The sequence below is a fragment of the Fusarium oxysporum genome, chromosome XI, assembly GCF_013085055.1.
Source record: "Fusarium oxysporum Fo47 chromosome XI, complete sequence".
Classification (NCBI taxonomy): Eukaryota; Fungi; Ascomycota; class Sordariomycetes; order Hypocreales; family Nectriaceae; genus Fusarium; species Fusarium oxysporum.
In genome coordinates this window covers 2,016,847-2,037,104 of record NC_072850.1, presented here as the reverse complement: position 1 = coordinate 2,037,104, position 20,258 = coordinate 2,016,847, and the positions used below count along the sequence as shown (strand labels likewise).

The 20,258-nt window shown below is 48.3% G+C and overlaps 9 protein-coding genes across 9 annotated transcripts; 3 read left to right on the top strand and 6 right to left on the bottom strand.

Moving 5' to 3' along the window:
• Positions 1–1,109: 1,109 nt before the first annotated feature.
• Positions 1,110–2,464, top strand: FOBCDRAFT_11585 (uncharacterized protein). Its single transcript, XM_031192870.3, has 2 exons — positions 1,110–1,606; positions 1,662–2,464. Exons 1-2 carry the CDS (start codon positions 1,170–1,172, stop codon positions 2,398–2,400), a joined length of 1,176 nt encoding a protein of 391 aa, XP_031031716.2. The 5' UTR covers positions 1,110–1,169; the 3' UTR covers positions 2,401–2,464.
• Positions 2,465–2,514: 50 nt separating this feature from the next.
• On the bottom strand, positions 2,515–5,880 carry FOBCDRAFT_265594 (pyridoxal phosphate-dependent transferase; the record flags this gene model as incomplete). The annotated part of the gene is made up of 11 exons (XM_059611357.1): positions 2,515–2,716; positions 2,766–3,343; positions 3,392–3,691; positions 3,741–4,010; positions 4,060–4,309; positions 4,359–4,379; positions 4,410–4,776; positions 4,826–5,185; positions 5,239–5,275; positions 5,323–5,489; positions 5,541–5,880. 11 exons carry the CDS (start codon positions 5,878–5,880, stop codon positions 2,515–2,517), a joined length of 2,892 nt encoding a protein of 963 aa, XP_059466258.1.
• Positions 5,881–6,564: 684 nt separating this feature from the next.
• Positions 6,565–7,757, bottom strand: FOBCDRAFT_254203 (uncharacterized protein; the record flags this gene model as incomplete). The annotated part of the gene is made up of 1 exon (XM_031192868.3): positions 6,565–7,757. One exon carries the CDS (start codon positions 7,755–7,757, stop codon positions 6,570–6,572), a length of 1,188 nt encoding a protein of 395 aa, XP_031031714.2. The 3' UTR covers positions 6,565–6,569.
• A 433-nt stretch (positions 7,758–8,190) lies between these two features.
• Positions 8,191–9,417, bottom strand: FOBCDRAFT_324468 (uncharacterized protein; the record flags this gene model as incomplete). Its single annotated transcript, XM_059612114.1, has 2 exons — positions 8,660–9,417; positions 8,191–8,609 (listed from the first exon to the last, which is right to left on the bottom strand). Coding segments are annotated over exons 1-2 (852 nt in total), but the record flags the coding sequence as incomplete, so codon positions are not given.
• A 1,075-nt stretch (positions 9,418–10,492) lies between these two features.
• On the top strand, positions 10,493–11,907 carry FOBCDRAFT_254202 (acyl transferase/acyl hydrolase/lysophospholipase; the record flags this gene model as incomplete). The annotated part of the gene is made up of 2 exons (XM_031192867.3): positions 10,493–10,979; positions 11,025–11,907. Coding segments are annotated over 2 exons (1,130 nt in total), but the record flags the coding sequence as incomplete, so codon positions are not given.
• A 486-nt stretch (positions 11,908–12,393) lies between these two features.
• Positions 12,394–14,729, bottom strand: FOBCDRAFT_324466 (acyl transferase/acyl hydrolase/lysophospholipase). Its single transcript, XM_031192866.3, has 9 exons — positions 14,544–14,729; positions 14,268–14,486; positions 14,165–14,215; positions 14,020–14,116; positions 13,779–13,967; positions 13,610–13,730; positions 13,315–13,560; positions 13,040–13,255; positions 12,394–12,991 (listed from the first exon to the last, which is right to left on the bottom strand). The coding sequence occupies exons 1-9, from the start codon at positions 14,694–14,696 to the stop codon at positions 12,547–12,549; spliced, it is 1,737 nt and encodes a 578-aa protein (XP_031031712.2). The 5' UTR covers positions 14,697–14,729; the 3' UTR covers positions 12,394–12,546.
• An 861-nt stretch (positions 14,730–15,590) lies between these two features.
• Positions 15,591–16,589, bottom strand: FOBCDRAFT_147749 (uncharacterized protein; the record flags this gene model as incomplete). Its single annotated transcript, XM_031192865.2, has 1 exon — positions 15,591–16,589. The coding sequence occupies one exon, from the start codon at positions 16,587–16,589 to the stop codon at positions 15,591–15,593; it is 999 nt and encodes a 332-aa protein (XP_031031711.2).
• Positions 16,590–17,340: 751 nt separating this feature from the next.
• Positions 17,341–17,844, bottom strand: FOBCDRAFT_148544 (uncharacterized protein; the record flags this gene model as incomplete). Its single annotated transcript, XM_031192864.2, has 1 exon — positions 17,341–17,844. The coding sequence occupies one exon, from the start codon at positions 17,842–17,844 to the stop codon at positions 17,341–17,343; it is 504 nt and encodes a 167-aa protein (XP_031031710.2).
• A 1,025-nt stretch (positions 17,845–18,869) lies between these two features.
• Positions 18,870–19,620, top strand: FOBCDRAFT_281636 (uncharacterized protein; the record flags this gene model as incomplete). The annotated part of the gene is made up of 3 exons (XM_054707595.1): positions 18,870–18,977; positions 19,033–19,125; positions 19,339–19,620. The coding sequence occupies 3 exons, from the start codon at positions 18,870–18,872 to the stop codon at positions 19,618–19,620; spliced, it is 483 nt and encodes a 160-aa protein (XP_054563570.1).
• Between the last annotated feature and the right edge of the window lie 638 nt (positions 19,621–20,258).

The following is a 20,258-nucleotide window of genomic DNA, read 5'->3' as shown; positions in this document are numbered from 1 at the left end:
ACCTCTTGGCTACATGTCCTGCTCTTCAATTCCTCTCCCGGCTTCTCCATCGCAACTCAGCCAAGACCCATCACTTACCGCAACGTTACCGCGATTGTTTCTCAACTTGAGGTACTGAGAGCCTTACAAGGCTCATTTTCCGGGGCTGTGAGACTGTTGCCAAGACCAATAGTCCCAAATCATAGCGCCGAAATCTTTCAGCTCCCGACGCCAAGCCAATGAGACATCGCAGGGCTGATTTTAAGCATATTCGCCGAGATGAAAACGGCTCATGCTTATTTTTTGCAAAACAGCGGTCTTGGGAGTCATGCCCAATTGAGTTGGGTTGTCGGGATGAAGTGTTGCACTACGGAGGTCTCGTATAGAGGCAGGGGCGCTGTTTATGAGTAGCTGTGCGACGAGAGGACGATAAGCAAGGGACGGTCAATCTGTCTTCGTCTATGGATTGCCACCATTATCGCATGCTTCATTCTTCTTCTCTTTTTTTTTCCCCTTTAAATGGTCTGGACCTGAGATGAACTAGGTACTGTATGTTGGTGATGAGGATATTCGGATGCGGAATGGTAGAGGGGCAGTGCTTGAGTAATGGTCCGTAGATGCCAGCCACCAACAAGAGCTTTTGTGGTTTCATCGCGTACCTCATTGGGGCAACGAGGTCTCTGCGTCAATTGAGCAGCGCGGTCAACGATATTTATCCTGTCCTAGCAACGAGGTCTTGAAGCAATTGAAACCTCTCTCCAGGTCGTGATGGTCCCTGCATTACCCTCGTCGGAAGAAATCTCATCAAACCTTCTGATGTAACGCGATATCTCTCTATTTTTGGACCTCAAGCCCTCGTCTAAAAGTCCTCTTCTAGTGTAATTAGCTCCGGTTCGAGGCGGAGATTGCTAACTAACACGCTAAATGGGTGCGGCTGAGGTGACCCTTGGTATGGAGGCTTCAGCTTCTGCAAGCCATGCCACACAATATTGGTTCTGGCCCTTCAGTGGCGTTTTGATCTGCCCAGGGGGAGAATCAGCTAAGCCGCATTTTCGCTCTGGGCTGGCTCCTTCATAATGATTGTTTCCTGCAATCGCGTCGCTCGTCTTTTTGCTTGGTTGTTTCCTCGTGCATCTCTTTTTCCTTACCATTCTTAGTACCAATTTTCACACTTTTGGCTGCAGTTCACCATGCGGTCATCTTCACAGGCTCTCCTTCTCGGAGCTATGCTCCAGGCCGTGAATGCAATGGACATTGCTCGCGCCGCCCAAAGGAATCACGCTCGCGACATACCAGCACCGACCATAACAGCATCCCCAATCGGTATCCTCGATGAACTCAAGCTGCTCGTCGGCAATGATGGACTCCGAATTCGACAAGCAGATTCATCGAGTGAGCCTTTGAAAGTTACTATCGCGCCCGATAAGACATGCGGATACTTGTCTGGCCAACCAGGCGCTGCAGTCACCTGTGAGAATGATCGCTTGTGTTCATGGGCTGCTTCGAGTGGTGTTGGTCTAGTCGCTTGCGCATCCGAGATTTACGTCGCTTGCGTTGAGTCTAGTAAAGCTGTTGACCCAAGTCAATGCAATGACGTTTGTCAGAGCAACACCTTCAATCTCTTATGGTGACTTACTACTGCCTGTCCCAGTTTCGAGTCTCAATGCTGACTGAACTTTTAGTACCAACTCCGACACGCCTTTCTGTCGCACGTATGCCTATCCAAGTGGTATTTTCGACTATCGATGCGCTTCCACATCTGTCGAGGATGTTCAATCCGTCAAGTTCACATACCAAGGCCAGAAGAATGCCAACTTCGTCACTACAACTCTCAGCGATGGTATCGAATCACAGTCAACAACAGTCAGCAACACTGATAGTGGCTCTGCTGGCCAGGCAAGCGAGACGGAGACACAAACAGAAACAACGACTACTTCTGATGTTCCTGAGCCTACAAAGAAGTCCAAGTCAACACCTGTCGGTGCTATTGTCGGCGGTGTAGTCGGTGGTGTCGCTCTCATTGGCCTCATCGGTCTTGGTGCCGTCTGCCTGCTGCGCAGACGTAAATCCAAGCCTGAACCCGCCCCGGCACCGGTTCAACCTGTCATGGCTCAACAGCAACCTCCTCCTCCTCCCGCCCCTATGAACCAGAACCCATACCCTCAGCAACAGCATTACCAACCAGCTGTACAGCCTTATCCTGATCATAGCATGGCGGCATCTCCTGCACCATCAGATGCTCGTATATCGATGATGAGTGGACCTATGTCAAGTGTCGGGCCAGTTTCACCCGGGGGATGGAATCAACAGCCATCGCCCCCGCCGTTTCACACACCTGCGCCGGCGTATGAGATGGCTGGTCCTGAGGCCCGTGAGCAGGAGCCGGTCTATGAGATGGGTTCTGACTCTGTGAAGAAGTAAGATGATGAACATTTGTTCAACTATTATATGCATCGCTTGATAGTTCATTTAGAGTAATCATGATTTGGAATTAATACGGATTTCTCATGAGTTTCATTGATGACCTATTGATGTCTAATCCATGTTGACCATTCCCCAATCAGCAAAGATCTTGGATGTGAGACTCAAGTCACCACTTGCGATGGGCTTGGACCCTCCAAGGAAGTCATCGTAGTTGTTGTACACCGAGACCCTATGCTTGTGATCGGGAACAAGCGACAGCCCAGGGGCATCAGTCTTGATGACCAAGGTTCCCTCCTCATTCTCCTCTTGGGGTCTGCAAAATGTCAGCGTGAACAACTCCGACGTTAGAAGAAAACGCTTACAGCGGCTGAATTGAGTTCTCATAGACGTCTTCCAGTACAGAGACTACGCCCTTGCCAAGCTGCTCATTGCTCAATGCCGGGTTGAGATTGAGTTTGACCCGATCTCCGCTAAGCTGGGCATTGGGCGAAGTTCTCAGCACATGGTCGATATTAGCCTCAGCATTGCTTCCATAGAGGTAAAACGGCATTCTATCAGGATATTTCCTGTCCAAGTCATCGTAAGACATAGACCTCTTGACAACGACCTGAATGTCAGAAAGCTTGAACTTGGCCAGAGGTTCAGCACCATCAGCCGGGATGCCATCATCCATTCGGAACTCAACGTCGCCAGTTGACTCAAGAAGATTACCGAGTTTCTCAGGCTCCACGTTGGCAATGGTGTAGAACTTGTCTGGATTTTCTTTTCGCAGTTTCTGGTAGAGTTCCTTGACCTCGCCGGGGAGCTCAGCGGTGATGATGACTTGCCAGCGGTGAGCGGCCATGTTGAACATGGGAATGTGGACTAGGTAGACCTTGTCGTGACCTTGGACGACGAAGCCGTGGATGTCTGGCTTCTCGATGTTGCGAGCAAGAACATGCTACTGCTATCAGTATAGGTTATGCAAGGCTCAATCTGGAAAGCTTACCTGCACCTCTTCCTCTGCGATCTTTCTGAAGGGAGTGACCAAACTCTCAAGGAATGGCGAGTCGGTAGGCCAAGGGCTCATCGTCACATTGACCAGGAACGACAAATCACCGTGAGCGGGATGATCATTGTTAGAGAGCTCGAGGCGCCTCTTGAAATTGGTCAAACACTTGCCATAAGCCTTTTCACTGAATGATGACGAGGTGAGGAACAGAGGCCGATCAGATGTGGGCGTCGCGTCATCTTCAATAGTGTAAGAGAGGCGCTTGAAGATACGCTGATTGAGGTAGTTGGCTTCTCCCTGCATCGTGTAAGTATATACGCCAAGATGAGAGTCTAAAGTGACTTACGATATCGGTGTTGGGCTTGCCGTTGATCCGGAAGTTGCATGCGAAAGCGTTGATCATCAAATCACCACCAAGTGTCTCCAAAAGCTCCCAAGTCTCTTCATCCTTAAACAGGTCCTCGTTACTGACTCCAAGGATCTTTGTGCGGATTCTTTCCTTTTCTTTCGCAACATCCTCAGCTGAGCCACCGTTGCGCTCAATGGGTAGTCTGATAAGAGGTATAACGATCAAGTCATCTTCAGGCTTGGTCAAAGTGGCCCAGTGACAGTACAGCTACGAGAGTATTAGTACATGAGGTCTCGGGGCGATGAACGATGCAAACCTTAGTGCAAGTGAATATGGCCTCTCCAAGGAGTCTACCGTATCCGTCAACCTCAAGCCTGAGGGTCTTGTGAGTCAACCAGGTAGCCACTGCTGCAGCTCCGGGCTTACTTCCCTCAACACCATAGACTCCCATGCTTCCCTTATCGTCACCCTGATGGTAGACAATTGGGCTAGTCCAGGTGATGAGATAGCGCATGCGCTGATCACGGTAGCAAAGACCACCGGCAGGATAGTTGATATAGCCGGACCTGTCAACGGTTAGTAGACTAGATGTTAATCACGGGCTTTGGAACTTACTTGTGAGGATCAATAGTGATGCTATCAGCAAAAGGCAAAAACTCAAGTTACTCCCTCGTATAAGGCTGAATGGCCAACTTCGGAACAAAGGGTAAGTCTCCACCAGGAATAGGAGCGAACATTCTACGCTCAATCATAGAGGAGAAGTAGCCTCCCCACGCAGCATCGCAATGAATAGCGAAAGAAAGACCGCGGGCCTGGAATTCTTCGCGGAGCTCAACGACTTGACGGAGAGGATCACATGCTCCATGTTCAGTTGATCCGATGATGACGACACCGCCGAAGACCGGTGTATGCTGAGATTCGTCATCGCCTTCGATGCAGGATTCCAGATGGGCGCGGAGGCTGGAGATGTCCATGCGGGCTTCTTCATCGACGGCGATGTCGACAAAGTTGTCGGAGCCAAGACCAGATATGGCTACATATTTGTCAGTGAGACTGTTGCGGGAAACGATTAGTTCACTGACCTCCGCCCTTGGGCCAAGAGTAATGCTTCGTGGCACTAACAAAGAACTTGGCAGGCTTGGTGATGCCAAACTTCTGATCAACATATTCCTTTCCGACAGTCTGAATCAGGTAATCCTTCAGAGCAGTCTGGAGGAAGGTGGCAGAAATGGCATATTCGCTAGTCAAGCGAGTGGGGATCTGGAGAATGGCGGTGGGCTTCAGGTTGAGAAGCTCCCATGTGGACAATTCGGTGAAGGGCTTTTCTTCTCCTTTACAAGTGGACACCTTGAAGGGGGGTTTGATGCGAGTCAAGAAGTTGAGTGGTGCGCCTTCGGCCATGGCGAGCTTGAGGGATAGTGGGTAGAACTTGAGGTTTCGAACTAAGTCATCGGTCAGACAAGCAAAGTTATAATGGATGGAATGATAGACTTACTTGCCCAGATGGCTTCAAGGTTGGCGACCGAGCCATCCTGCAACGTTGTTAGACATCATCATGACACATGAAGAGTTTACTGACGCAGGTAATGTGACCCCATGGTTCAACATCTGAGTCTTCACCACCAACACCGTAGCCATAGCCCAGCATGCGGCAAAGGTCCTCGCCGACTTGACGCTCCACGCCGGTAGTGTAGGGACTAGCCTCTGTCGCAACGTTGTTGGGGTTGTACATCATAGCTGCCATATCTACATACCGTCCCATCAGCAGTGCTCAGCATACACCAGCCTCTTACTTACATCCTATGATACTAGGCATAGCAGTATCCATGTTCATATGAGCATTATACCTCGGCGACCAAAACGGAATCGAGTTGGTGGACAGCTTCTTGGATATATCCTTGACGTCTTCACGAAGTTGAGCAATACTACCTTGAAACTCCTCCGTCTTGATCATGTCCTGAGTAATGAAGGCTGGATCATCCTTGTAGAGATTCTCTCGTGTGTCCTTCTGTTCATTCAAGACATAAGTGAAGAATTCACTGAGAAGCTCAAAGTTCTCGGCGCGGGGACCGAGGAAGTATGAGCCGACGCGGGCATGTTGACGGCGCTCATGCTCGATCTGCTCATCGGTGACCATTGTGTTTGTGTTGGAGTAGTGATAGAGATATCGAACAGTATGGGGGATCTTGGGGACGGCTACTAGGGTTGGGAAGAGGCGGTATTCTTATATCACACATGCTACCAGAAATCCATCTCTGCAGTACCGTGAGGGTTGCTGACCTTGACCCCAGCTGAAAGTGCAACAAATTCGTATACTGAGCCTATCCATTCTCTACACATTGAGGGGTATCGCAACCTTGCCCTCCACCGTCGTCACAAAGACCAGTCTAGAACAGTGACGAGTGATGCATCTGAAACATAGCCATCACCGTGAATGTTTAAAAGCATATAGTCTCATGCACGGAACGAATATACGCAGTCTCATATGTGCCAATTTTTCAATGGGGAAAGGTGAGCTTGCGCTATTGATGCTTCAGCTGAGACTTGTTAGTGGCGGTAACCCCATTGAGGATCGGGCAAAGGACCCTGTTGCCCCATGACCCACGGAATACGGCAAATCGTGTATGTAAAAGTCTACATTTATTTCGTGCTCCAAATTCATTTATCTCATGTGAATATGAATCTTCCTACATTGTTTTGCTGCTATTATTGGTCTTGTTGTCTTATCCTGTGGTACCCCGCGTGATGGCTACTTTCGCAGCATGACTTACGTCCCCACTTTGAGATGGCGATAACGCATACACGATTACTTATTGATGAGACCAATCACTTCTCCTCCTGCTTTTGCCAGACAATATCACTCATTGCCTTTGCAGCTCGTCCAGCCAAGTCTCGGACTTCGGGTGATAGATCCTCGTTGTTAGACTCAGCCTCAAACCTCCTCCGTGCAAATTCCCTCCTTGCCGTCTCCCATCTCGCCCGACCTTTATACTTCTTCCGTGACCTGTTCCACGGAAGTTCATTATCTCTCAACTCCAATATCCTATCCACCACCTCAATATCCCTCTCATCTCTCGTATGCGGATACTTAGCATAAACCTCCTTCCCAGCAATGATAGTCCACAGCGCAGCGCAAGTAATGTAGTGACTGAGAATCTCATGATCTGGCGGTGGTGATACGCGGCGATACCATGGCGTCGGAGCTTTTTCTAGTGCATCAACAGCACATATTTCTCCTTGGACGTGTATGTTTGCTACTCCGCTTGCAGTTAGTCGAGCGTAGAACGCGTTCAGGTTCTGCTCTGCTTGTTGCTCTGGCCATGACCAACCAGCTCCGCATCCACAGGAGTCGTTTCTCACTTCGGCGATTGAGGCGCCCAGAATGATCAGGTCGCTCCAAACAGTACCTAGTTGCCAGACCCAATCTCTCTTGAGGGGAATCGTCATTGGTACTGGTTCTGGGGGATCTGGTCGGGCTTTGAGTGCTTTGACTAGATCAACTAGTTTCTCCTGTCGAGCCTCGTCGGTGAAGCGGATTTTCTTTGCTGTGTGAAGAATCGAGTACCAAAGGTTCCAAAGAAGCATTTCGGCGTTTTCAGAGTGATCTCGCTCATTTTCAGGTTCAGGCCAATCTTGTTCAGGTCCCCAAAGCTCGAGTGCCTTCTCGGGGCTATGATACTTTCGCTGCAGTCGAGCGGTCCTCTCTTGTCGAAAGTATGCCGTGCCAGCATTGGCAGTGGAGTATGCCTCATCAATTGGCGTGGCCAGAATATCGACTGTCTCGGCCCTCGAAAGGTCGCCTGCCATGTATTGATCTACGACAGTTGTCTCTGCGCAGAACCAATTTCGGATCTCAGCTAACCGGTCAATCTTAGCAGCCAAATTGAGGGCATCGTCATCGGCGACTGTTTCCGCGCGGTCATTTTCCTTGGTTTCCCTTTCTATCCTTCGTATACGTGTCTCCTCTGCTTTTGCTTGGTCTCGCTTCTCCTTCGATGGTCTGGTCTTGGGCATTGTTAAAAATTTAGAGCTAGTATTGGAGCATTATAATATTTTTAGTGATTCAAATCTTGACACGGAGTTAAATACTGGTCGAGCAGTGGGTCTGAAGCATTAGTCCCCCAGTTTCCGTATCCGTCTCACCGAAGAGTCATTGCCGACCCAACATCTTACATCAGCCTGCTAATCGTCAATACGCAAGACTGAATGCCCCTTTCTGGTTCGCAATGAAATCGGGCAAACTGGCTGAGCAGCTAAGTCAAACTGCGACACCAGCTACGGATCTCAATGGGGGCCTGGCTTTATCTTATGTCGCATGTTTTGCGATTCAAATGACATCATTCGTTTGCTGTATGAGAAGATCTCTATGTATCATAATTACAACATCGCAATGGCGCCTATCTCCGAAACAATTAGGCATCAAAGCTCCTCCTCAGCCTTAAGAGAGATATTTGCCACGATCGCGCTTTTTGATTTTCTTCTTTGGGCCGACAGCCCCCGGCTTGAAATCCTCCAATCTAACACCATGGCAGATATCGACTTTGGATATTGTTTTCAACCAGGGATCCGTTTTGTTTTTAAAAGAACAATTATGACTATAAGAATAACCATCCTCGTGCCACCTTGGCGATCTGAGTTGAGTAGAGAACTCTTTTAGGTGCAAAAAGCTCTTTTCTTCAGCAGGACGGCCCATAGGGCTCGGGACCTCCAAGCCGAAGCTGAGCATCTGCTTTATTAGCATCCCCAGCATCATGGCGGTACACTCCGTGTGACAGCCACCGTCACTGCTCCAGAACGAATCGAGTAGCCCGTAAAGATTGTCCAGGAACCTTTGCGTGAGACTCTGTCTGCGTTGTTCTAGTGAGTCTGCACAGCTGTCAGTCATGCGCCCCGAGCACTTCATTGTTGTAACTTGCCCAAAATGGTACTAGGGAGTGGTAGGTCTGTTCGTATCGGCCTGGCGGCCAATTTAAGAATTGAATAAACAATAGAGTTGAACAACTCGGTCTTCTCAAAGACCCAACTGATGAAGAGCCGAGATATATTCGCCTGGCAATCAGATCCTTCTATCTCATCTTCCTGGATGACAGAGGCGATCCAGTTCTCAGCAAACATCTCCACGATCTCATGGCACATGTAGTAGTCAACAAGTATAGCTATCTCCGTCAATAGACTAAGCTCCATGGTCTTTGGGACACGTCTGTGGTGCCCATGCATGATGTCTAGTAAGATGAGCAGCGCTTCGGCGCTATACTCAAAAGCCTTGGCTTCAAAGCGCCCATACTGGTTGCGACAGCTCTCTTTGAATGGGCCATCGAGCATCGCCTTGAAGCCGGGTGACGCAAGCATCGTGCTCGTAAAATGGTTTCAGGTTCTTCAGATCACCACGGCTCTGTATCGAAGATGTAACGTCCTTGAACTCCTCTGAAGCAGGTCGTTCGAGCTCTTTTTGGTCATCTTGCTCTTTATGCTTGCCTTTCTCGTCCTCATTCTCTTCCTCGGTGGCATCCGGATCAGCCGCTTCAGGCAACGGTTCTGGGTGGCTGCGGAAATTGGGCTTTCGGAGAATGATATCTGTGTCTTCTTTAGGAGCGAAGACTAGTAGTGGAGGCTTCATTCCTGTTGATACCGCCAGTGGCTGTTGGCTCGATTAGGCGTTAATGGTAAGGATCAAACGTGTCGCGTCTGTGCTTCGGGCATCACGTATTGCGTATCGCATCTCAATCGTGGCACTATCGTTATCGTTTATCAGCTTATCTTATCTCTCACACCAACATTCTTCTCAAACTTTAGGGTAGCATCAGTCACTGACAAGACAACGCACTGTCGCCTTTATATTGATAAAAGAACCTTTAAATAGGAAATAGCAGGCTCTTTGGTCTTAGATATTAGACTGTAGTTAATTTTTATTACACTACTTCCAATACTAGCAGTCATATAATTAAATATCTTACGAGGTAAAGACAGCATAGTAGAACAAGGTGGACCTAGTCGTATCCCTCCAAGAAATATAATTTTGCGAACAAACTTCAGAGAATGACTAGAAGGCCAGAGACGCTCCAGCACTGGGCCCTTCTTCTCTGCATACTTTTAATAAATGTGATGCATGGATGGCTACGCGGCGTGAAAATCCTTGGCATTGCTCCAGCATGCCAGATCAGCATCTCAGCTATGACTGAGATGAACAAATTGCCGTAAGTGGCTTGCATATCCCCCAAGCCCACCATCTTATGTCCTAGTAAGACAGTGCCTCAATTTGAAAGGATCATCACGTGTCTTTAGCCATTGGAATGGTTCTCCTTATCTGCTCAATGGTGGCCGACTGAACCCAGTAAATGCTACATTTCAACGATTCGTTGTACTCAAAAGCACTCCCCCCTCACTTTAACATACCCATGCTGATGCTACCAAATGGCGATACTGTTCCGCATTCTGCAAGGTCACCGGACTATCAGAAGAATCATCCAGGATGAGGTTGAAAACTAGCGATATCCCGCAGCGACTAGTGGTAAGCTAAAGGCGCTTCAGCTGGCTCTAGTGCTCGGACCGCTATGGCAGGTAACCCAAACGGGACAAGATCCCCCTGAAGGGAGTAATAGTTTCAGCTTAGTGACGTTCTATTGAGGCATGATGATAAGAGGAGAAAAGAAAAGAAAAATGGAAAATGAATGGGTATTTATGCAATTCAGCTGCAGTTCATCTTCCCCAGCTCTTTTCTTTTCATTTTATTCATTTACAGTCAGAATTCACAATGGTCTACGTAACCTCTACCAAGCATCCCAAGGGACTCCGTCTCCTCTCCCTCGATGGCGGTGGCGTCCGAGGCATCATGGGTCTCGTTATCCTCAGAGAGCTCATGCTTCGCGTCCAGAAGAAGAAAGGTCTGGACAAGATTCCCTTACCAGCTGATTACTTCGAGCTCGCTGGTGGTACCAGCACAGGCGGTATCATGGGTATCATGCTCTTTCGTCTTCGCATGAGCGTTGATGACACCATTAAGGAATATGACAGAATCGCCAAGACGATCTTCAGTCCTAAGATCTACGGCTGGGATATTAGCTGGATCCCTGGTTCATCATACCTCAACAACAGCAAGGCTTTAGTTCAGGACAGCAGATTTGATGCTGGGTCTATGAGCAAGGCTATTGACGAGGTTGTTGAGAAATTTGGCCTTGATGAAAATGACAAAAAGCTGAAGGGCAACGCGCCTCTTCAGCACGAAGGTGGTGCACGGATGTAAGTATCTCTCCGCCTTTTTAATACCTCGCTGACATCAGACAGGTTCTGCTGTACTACTGCCCAGAACAGAGCTGAGTCTATGTTGATGCGAACCTACAAGGACAAGACCATCTACACCAAGTCCAAAGTCAACGATGCTCTACTCAAACACGGTGACAAGCTCACCATCAGCATCGCAGCACGCGCAACATCTGCTGCTCCAACCTTCTTCCCCGAAGTGAAGTTTCCAGAGGATAAGCCTGAGTTGGTGTTCTGGGACGGTGGCCTTCTTAACAACAACCCCATCGACCAGCTCTGGTACACACGCTTTGAGCTCGTTGACCCCAAAGACCCTTCACCGCCGATCTCATGCGTTATCAGCCTCGGTACTGGCTACGTCAGCCCAGGAAAGGCAAAGCAGTCTTGGATCAAGGTTGTTGGAGTAGCGTCCAAGGTCATGGACTTTGCTACCAACACCAACGCTAAGGGCAAGGACTTTTCACGACACATGACGCATCTGAATGAGAGAGATGAGCACAAGGATACCAAGTATATTCGTTTTAACCCATTCTTGAAGGAGGAGATTGGTCTTGATGAGTACCTGAGGATGGACGACCTCAAGGTGATTGCGCAGAAGACCATGGATGATCCTAACCCTACAAACCAGTTTTGGATCAACCAAGCTGTGGATGCTATTTGCGCATGAGATAGAATCAAATGGGATGAACAAAAGGATTTTTGGGCTGTGGATAATCTGGCATCGATAAGCTGTCATTTGCGCGAAGTTAAGTACTAATGGAGCAAATGTATGGCACACGTGCATTGACTTCACCATTCTATGTGATTCACATGTCTGGAGGGCCACATAAGTAACGCAGTTGAGATTTATGATAACAATAATGGGGAAAGATCTACGCTCTGGTTGCTATGTAGCTGGAAGCGATCACACCAAACGGTATATGCCGGTCTGAGAACAGATCCCCTCATAAAAATGAAACGAACATGTGATTGGCGTCAACAAGTCCGATGGTCAAACTGTAAGAATAAGAATGTTATTAAGGTTTGTTCCCTCAAGATTATCTAGACAAATTCCCGCCCAATATTCAGAGGGGACTAGTTTCCACGTCATCGAAGCCAGTACGGTCGAGGGCTGATGCCAGCGATTCCAGATCCGAATAGTTCTCAATACGAAGGATAAGTTGATTATTTGGTCCGTACAGATAAAAACTATCTATTTGAAATGGGTACTTAGAGACGCAAATGCGCTCTGTGTCTGGTTTTCTGAAGAAACATGGTTCTCCAGTCCATATTTACCTCATTAGTTTCTATGCTAGCTTCAATGATCCGTGGTCTATTGGAACTTAAGTGGTTGGCAAGACCATACAATATATAGGACCAGCACTTCAGGTATGGGAGGCTGTGCTACACTGGATACAGTTAAAATCTTGGTTTGACTAAAAGTGTATATATAACAAGGCATTATACTAACGTGTTATCTAGATGTATCTTGCGTTCTTGACGAGATATTCATAGGCGATGAGCATGACAAGGACAATCTTCTGATTTCCTCATCACATCTATTCCTTCAAATGTCTTCTCTCAATATCTCTGCACATTCCTCAATCATCTTCTGCGCCCCCGCAAGCGCAATGTACTTCTTGGCCTGCTCCTCCGTGGCATCTATAGCAGTGATATCATCCATCTCAGCGACACCACCTTCGACACGCGTCTCAAGAAGCTTCCAAGTCCAGTTGCCATCGTCATCCTCCGTCCACTCCGGTAGACCGTCACCGACATTAAATCGGTAGTATTTCTTGGCCATGGGCCTTGGAGCAAAGGCATTGATAAGCGAACGGAAGAGCAGGTTTGTGATCTCGCTGTTCGTCGCAATGCTAGCGACGGACTCGGTGAAGCCTTTGAGGTTGCGGACATCTCCGACGGCTTTTGCTGCTGCGATACCTGTTCCGATACTCAGAAAGCAGTTGGTAGAGCGAGCTGGACCGAAGACGGACAGGACCTCGTTCCAGAGCCTATATATGTCAGTATCCAGTCTCATATCTGAGAAACGGGAGACTTACCATCCCATTGGGTTGTTGGCTTGGAGGCCACCATCGAGGAATTTATAACCGCCAACTTCGAGGGGTGCGAAGTACATCGGCGCAGCTGAAGTTGCCCGCGCGGCCTCCCAGAGCTTGATTCCGGGCAACTCTGACTTCTCAAGCGGGTTCTCGTATGATCGGAACAACACAGGAGCTTGGTTGTTTGCGCCCTCCTGTCGCGTAGCCATGACGAAGCTGTAAGACTTCAGGTTAGTCACCCAATACCGAGATAAGAGAACCGGGACAATACATACACCTTGCAGGTCTTGGCAGATTCCTCATCAAGGAGCAGAACCTGATCAGGATCCTGTCCAAGCTGCTCTCGAACGAGTTGTTTGATACACTTCTCAAGCTCACTGGCGTCCCACTTGGAGCCTGACTTGACTAAGCTGACTGTTGTCCAGCGAGAGGTGGGGAAAACGGTTCCCATGAACTTCTTGTACTGCTTCAGAGCATCTTCGATGGTCATCTGAAGGCGTCCAAGCATGATGGCGATGAATCTGAAGACTGTTAGTGAATGATACCGAGTGACTGATAGACCTTGCGTACCCTCCTGTGCTGGTTCCTCCGATCATGTCAAAGACTTCACAGGGCTTCTTTCCAGGTGCAACCTTTTTCATGATAGCGTCTAGATGCATGAGTGCCGCGACGCCTCGAACACCACCGCCATCTATAGAGATTTAGCAAATGGTTAATGTGCGGACCAAGGAGGACTTACCAAGAGAAAGAACACGAAGGGGCTTCTCGCTAGCAGATGTAAGCATTTCAGCGCGGAAAAGCAGATCAGAGGGAGGCGCAGAGATCTGCATCGAGTTTGGTAGGATGGTGCTGTTGACTTCATCAAAGACTTCCTGGATGCTGAGGACCGTTTGTTTGGTCTGTCCATACTGGAGAGCCTTTCTGGGCACTGTAGTGGTTTATGAGTAGGATACCTCAAGTAAAGATCTGGATGAACGCACCTGGGGCGCCAATGTCAAGCACGAGATAACCAGTGCGGGCCTTGATCTGCCACGCCTGAAATCGGGCACAGAGGCGGACAGCAATGACATTTCCCTCCTATGAACGGGTCAGTCAAGTGATTGTGATCAACGGGAATGCATTTACCTCCAGAAGTCGGAAGATATCATGATCCTTTCCGAACTCAACACCTTCTTCCTGTAATTAAGTCAGTACCTTCAGACGATTGTCTTTTGACCGGTGTACTAACCCATCCATAATCCTTTGACAGGAAGCGATTCCTGTGGCTCACCCAAACGAGCTGGATTCCATCTTTGACTCGTGGCTCTTCAGAGTACTTGGTCTTCAGGATAGCAATCTCAAACCAAGTCCAGTTACCAGCAAGAGGATCATCACTGAAGCCTTGATCACGAGACTTGGCGACCAGTTTCATGCAATGGATTCTTTGGATGGTGTCGGTATCTAATGGCTACACATCAGTTAGCCACTGTCACTAAGAGAAAGTATAGAGGATCTGGGATCTCACCTGAGTATGGAACCAGATCTTGTTAACAATGTCTGGGCCCTCGGCTGTGAGCTCTTTCTTCTTGTGGCATGGGATCGTGTAAGTGCCCTCTGTGAAGTCACTGGTATCATTGGGGAGAACAGGAAGTTCTTCGAGTTCAGAGGCGGTCAGCATGTTGGTAGATGTCGAAATAGTGTTGAGTTTGGGAGTTGTTTTGAGAATGAGTAGATGAGCGCAGTGAATGGGTTGGGCTTGATCTTATACCAGTAGCTGGTCTCTGTAGAAACGTAGGACAAGTGGCAATGTTGACCGACAATGCAGCCAAACCAATATCACGTCTTCCAGTGTCAATGGCTTCTGAGTCTATTCCCTATTTCGACCCGCATTTGTGGGGGGCTGGAATAACAACTATTGATCTGTGCATTCAGCTTTTGCGTGAACAGGCGCTAAACCGTCTAGGTTGGTTGCAAGCGAAGGCCTAGAATGAACTAAAGCTAGTGATTTCTCTGTCCCTGATCACGAAAACAACATGCGGACTCTTTGTCAATCGCATCATAAAGCATTCAGAAATCTCCCAATCAGAAGATAACCATCTGATACTGGCGGTATTGATACACTGGCGATAACGACCAGTTTTCAAAGTCCCAAATCGAGCTCCAGGGAGAGTCTCTCGTGGAGTACCATTTCTTTCTTGGCAAAGATTAGGCGAGCTCTCAGACGAGGACCCTTGTGTTCTGGACCACCTCAGCCTACTGCAGAGCCCTGTAAATATTGTCTATAGTGGGGTAAACTGGGCTGCTTTCAGGTGGCAAGAGTAAGAAAGGCTTTATGCCGCGATTCAATAGTGAATTTTGTCCTGCCGGGTAGCACTGCAATTTCATATCGAACCACTTGGTTTTTCGAAGGTCTCGCTGTAAGGTGGGTAATTGGTGATATGATATGAGCTAATTCATGGCTTTTACAGAAAGACTTTAAGCCCCTGCGAGAAGATCATTGATTATGGGCAATAACAGCTACAAACATTAGGTTCCATCATAACGGACCTGCTTGGCCATCAAGCGCCCTTCCCTAAGACGTCTCCTGGAGACCCAAGGTCTCCAAAGTAAGCTCCCAGGTTTGGTTCTCCTTCTCCGAAACATAGATATAATCCTTATACCCCATCATACCTGGGATCAACGGCTGCGGCATGGATGGTCGACAGTTCTCAAGATATTTCCCGCCCTTTCCCTCCCACTCCTTGCCAACTGCTGCCAGAACCGTAGTCGCAGCACCTTGCTCGGGGCTTTTCATGAAATTGATCGTCGATGGGTTCTCCTTCATGTCCCTGTGCACCGCCTCAGGTAGATGCTTCTGGAGGTTTGATGTGATTCCACCGGGCATGACGCTAGTAGCGTGGAGACCCTTTGGGCCGTAAACACGGTCGATGTAGTTGGACATGTAGATCTGGGCGAGTTTGCTTTGGCCGTAGGCTTTGAAAGGATTGTAAGCGTCGGGGGCTTTGAGCTGGAAGTCGTCGTAGATGACCTCTGATGCGTGGTGGCCTGAGGAAGACACGTTGACTAGGCGTGAGTTGAACTCGGGCGTTGACCCTTTGAGGAGGGCGTCTTTGAGTAGCCAGAAGAGGAGGAAGTGGCCGAGATAGTTGGTAGCCAGTTGTTGCTCGAAACCATCCTTGGTCTCGATGCGGGTAGGTGTTGCCATGATGGCGGCGTTGTTGATAAGGACATTGAGTGTAGGCGATTTCTCCAGGAACTCAGCGGCGCATGCACGAACGGAGGACATGTCGGATGTATCAAGACGTATCAAGTCAACTTGACCTGGCTTCAAGAAAGAAGAGCACGCAGCCTTGCCCTTTTCTAGATCACGCACAGCGAGGAAAACACGGGCGCCGGTAGCAGCAATAGCACGGCCAACCTCAACGCCAATCCCCGCCGAGGTACCAGTGATCAAAAACACCTTATCTGTCAAAGCACCCTCAAGATCCTCATCGCGCACGATTTGAAGGGCTGTCGGACGAGCATCGCCAGGGCCAGAGGTATTCTTGTGAGCGTCTGCGTAGCGAGACATAATTTGTAAGCTTGAGATAAAGTGACGACGGTTGATAAATGAGAGTGAGGCAATGCGATGAACTTGGCTTAACATTGAAAGATTGTATTGGAAAGAGAATGAGGTCGCGGAACCTCGTCTGGCTTGCATCTAAGCGTCATAATAATCGGGCTTAATCCGGACTTATGGGCGCTAACTCCGTTTGAGATCAAATGCGACAGTGAATCACAGAAATAGGCACAGAAATAGCCAGTAGCAGTAATACGGATGTATAAGACACTAGATATGATCGATTCTTGGAAATTAACTACAGAGTCTGGCGAATGAGATGACCTATGTATAAACTATTGAGGAAGTAATGATGAATCCATATCAAATGCCAATTCCTCCAAGAAGACGTAATTGACATTGTCTCGGGCTTTTCTAATCAGCCCAATGATCGATGCACAAAGATATTCACAGACTCATGCATGTTCCTGACATTTCGCCGACGACTTGTACCGTCATCCATCCAGTACTTATCCACCAAGCTAGACTGATCAGAGAGCCAAGCTTGTGCATGGTTAAAAGCCGCTACAAAGCAAACTTCATTAATGAACCTGTCGTTTGCCAAAGTACATGCTTTTCTGATGTTCTCTGATAGATTGGTGATCTGCGAATTGACAGACTCGCCGAAAAGAAGCTCAGTGATCGTATCGACAGTAAGACGGAAGAGTAAGGCCTGAATATCTATTGGCGGTGCCGAGCCGGAATTTTCTGTTGGAAGAGCTTTTCATTGTATGCTGAATGTGTACTTGTTATCCATGATCGGAAACTTGACTCCTTGTGAAGGCCAGAGAATATCACGTGAATGTTCCCAGCTCGGTCCATCAACTGCAAAAATACCATTTCCAAGCAACGGTCGAAACGTATTGCTCCGTCTCCCACCCAACCCAGATTCTTTGAACCACGTCAAGAGTACAGTCTGAATGTTTCTCGGATCATTGATAGAAACATCATGATTTCCAAGAGTGTAGTGCTCAAACGCCCCAGCATGTCTCACCTTCCCATACCGCTTCACTATTGTCTCAGGAAACTTCTTCTTCTTATCTGCCTTGATAGCAGCGAAGAAGAAGTCGACGGCGAAGGGATACTTGTTGGGCATGCGCGGAGCACGCTGACAGCCTTGGGTTTTACGTTTAGCGTCGTACCGGAGATGAGACCAGTAGGAGTTGGCAATACTGAAGGCTATGCAGGACCCAGCGGCCCAGAGAGCGAGGACGAGGAGGGAGTTCATGTTTGGTGCTGGCGGTTGAATACAGGCTTTGGATATCGCTGGCTGGTGACTTCATTATGGCTGTACTAGTTGATGAAGTGGAAAACTCTTATACGATCAATTCAATTGTCTCTATTCTAAACTCGGATCTATCGTCTTAATATGTCAATTGAACTGTGCGTGACGGTTGTTGTTCGATTGGGTAATATTCCATTGAGCGTTCTACGGAGTATTACCGTGTTAGGAGATGTGGTTCGGGGCTGCATCATGCACCAGAGTTAGCCCGATTGGCTAACCAGGACTTGGCTTGATGTAAGCGTAAAACCCGCTGACAGAGAAGCTCATGCACAGAACAGTTGTTCATGTAAATGAGCTTACCGAACCCCGCCCCACTCGAAATTGCGTAACAGCAGAACCAATATCAATCTCTTATCATGGACTCATCTCCAATAGACATCAGTCAAGACCTCGTACACGTCTTGTTCCTCGCGTAGCTGCTCCCACAACAACGAGATGTCATGTTTCCATGCGAAAGACAACTTGAAGCTCAAACTAATTATCACATAGCTTCTTGGTTGGGGACCATACACGTTCTATCGCCACATAACCCATCCTTTCTACAAAATCCCCAGCCCTCGTCTAGCAGCATGGTCCAAACTCCCCTTCAGCCTCGCATTTCTCAGCGGCCGCCAAGTGCATTAGAGCCATGTCTTGTAATTGGACGGGCTGTTACCGTTCTGGCTATGCCTCTGAGACATGAAGCTCTGGTTGTTGGTCATGTCGGCTTGTTTCCTAATCCGGCAATTGCCCAAAGCCTCAAATTGCACCGCATTGGACACTATGATCAGTAGGGGCTGAAACATCAGATGACAATTTAGTGTAAGCAATGCGAATTCCTATTCGAGTATCAGCGGGATTCTGAAGGAGTAGTGAGAGGCTTAGAAGCTGACAGTTCAGATAGTGGTGCGGCAACAGGAAGTATAAAACACTAGAGGCATCTTCTCCACCAACGTCATTGTTCACGGCTCAGAAAACAAACTGCCACCATGTCACTTGTGTTAACTCCAATGAAAATGGAAGCCTGGCTTCGACTCAACGGCAAGTCCTCCAGAGGATTGTTGGCCATATATGGTAGCAGCGTTCTGGGCGTACTGGTACGTCAACCAACAACCATGAGTTTAGAAGACCACATAAACTAACCCACGATAGCTCACCTTATACTGGACCGGTCTCGTAATCTACCATATCTACTTCTATTCACTGGCGTCCTACCTCGGCCCCCTCCTAGCAACATCTACCCCAGTGCGTGCCTGGCTCCTCGTAATGTACTTAGAGGCCATCGCGATCCATTCTGGGAAGATATGGAGAAATATTCGATCAACACGCGGCCGCATCCATCTCGCCATTGATGAAGGGCAAAAGAAATATGGTGGCTTATAACCCCAATCTACTCAGCTACTGCACCTGAAGGGCCTGTGTTTAAGTCAACCTTTCTTCCCATCTCTCACATCACAGAAGGATATTTACGGTCACGCTGCTGGGAAGAAACAGAACGGCGCGGGGTTTAGCAGAATGTGTATTGGGAGTGATCGAGATCCGCAAAACCATAGGAACATGAAGCAGAGCCTTACTGCGGCCTTTTTTAATAAGACATTGAAGATTATTGCGAATGTTGTTGATGTGTTTGCTGATGAGATTGGCGAGCTTGGCGAGCTCAAGTTGAATGGGTTGAATATGACCAAGTGGTATGCGTATGAGATGCTTGCGTTTGATATTCTCCGAGAGATGGCATTTTAAGATCGTTTCAGGTGTATTAGCAGCCTCTGCGCGACAGTTTTGATACCCCTAAGTTGTCGTCAGCGAGGGCGTTCGTATCTATCCAGCTGAATGTCAAGGCATCTTAAGGATCTTTCCATGAACCGATATCGATAACCATTGGGCCCCTCAAGGCGTAAGTCAAATTGCGCCAGACATCTAACGCTAGCTAGCTAACGGGGCATACAGACCGAGGTCTACACAAGTGCTTACATGGTTACTTACAACAAGAAATACTTTTCGGATCCTTCCCAATTTGATCTCAAGTGATGGCTTGATCCGTATTGTCACCTTGGGGGCCAGAGGTTGTCTTAGACCAAAGTACGTGCACCGTTCTTGACAGTGATTTACAGTCTGTTGACTACTGCTTTCACAGCTTTACAACGATTGAAGTGAACCAGATCTTTACCAAAATGGTGTTCAAGTATAAACGGGAATTGGTTAGTGCAGATATTGACTGGTTGGGTGAATGCCGCTATCACGTCATGTGGTGGAAGCCGGATCTGTATGTTCAATTTCGGGAGAGGTCCGATCTGGAACGGGAGATAGCAAAACAAGCAAATAGGGAGCGGCATGGTAACACTGAATGTGATGATCTGGGTAGTTTGCTCTCGCTGTAT

What these genes read in the sequence shown, in the direction of transcription:
- FOBCDRAFT_11585 (XM_031192870.3), top strand. Translation starts at nt 1,170, where the DNA reads ATGCGGTCATCTTCACAGGCTCTCCTTCTCGGAGCTATGCTCCAGGCC. An exon ending in AACACCTTCAATCTCTTATG is followed by an intron (nt 1,607 to 1,661) that starts GTGACTTACTAC and finishes CTGAACTTTTAG; the next exon opens with TACCAACTCCGACACGCCTT.
- FOBCDRAFT_324466 (XM_031192866.3), bottom strand. Translation starts at nt 14,696, where the DNA reads ATGCTGACCGCCTCTGAACTCGAAGAACTTCCTGTTCTCCCCAATGAT. An exon ending in AGATCTGGTTCCATACTCAG is followed by an intron (nt 14,487 to 14,543) that starts GTGAGATCCCAG and finishes ACTGATGTGTAG; the next exon opens with CCATTAGATACCGACACCAT. An exon ending in ATATCTTCCGACTTCTGGAG is followed by an intron (nt 14,117 to 14,164) that starts GTAAATGCATTC and finishes ACCCGTTCATAG; the next exon opens with GAGGGAAATGTCATTGCTGT.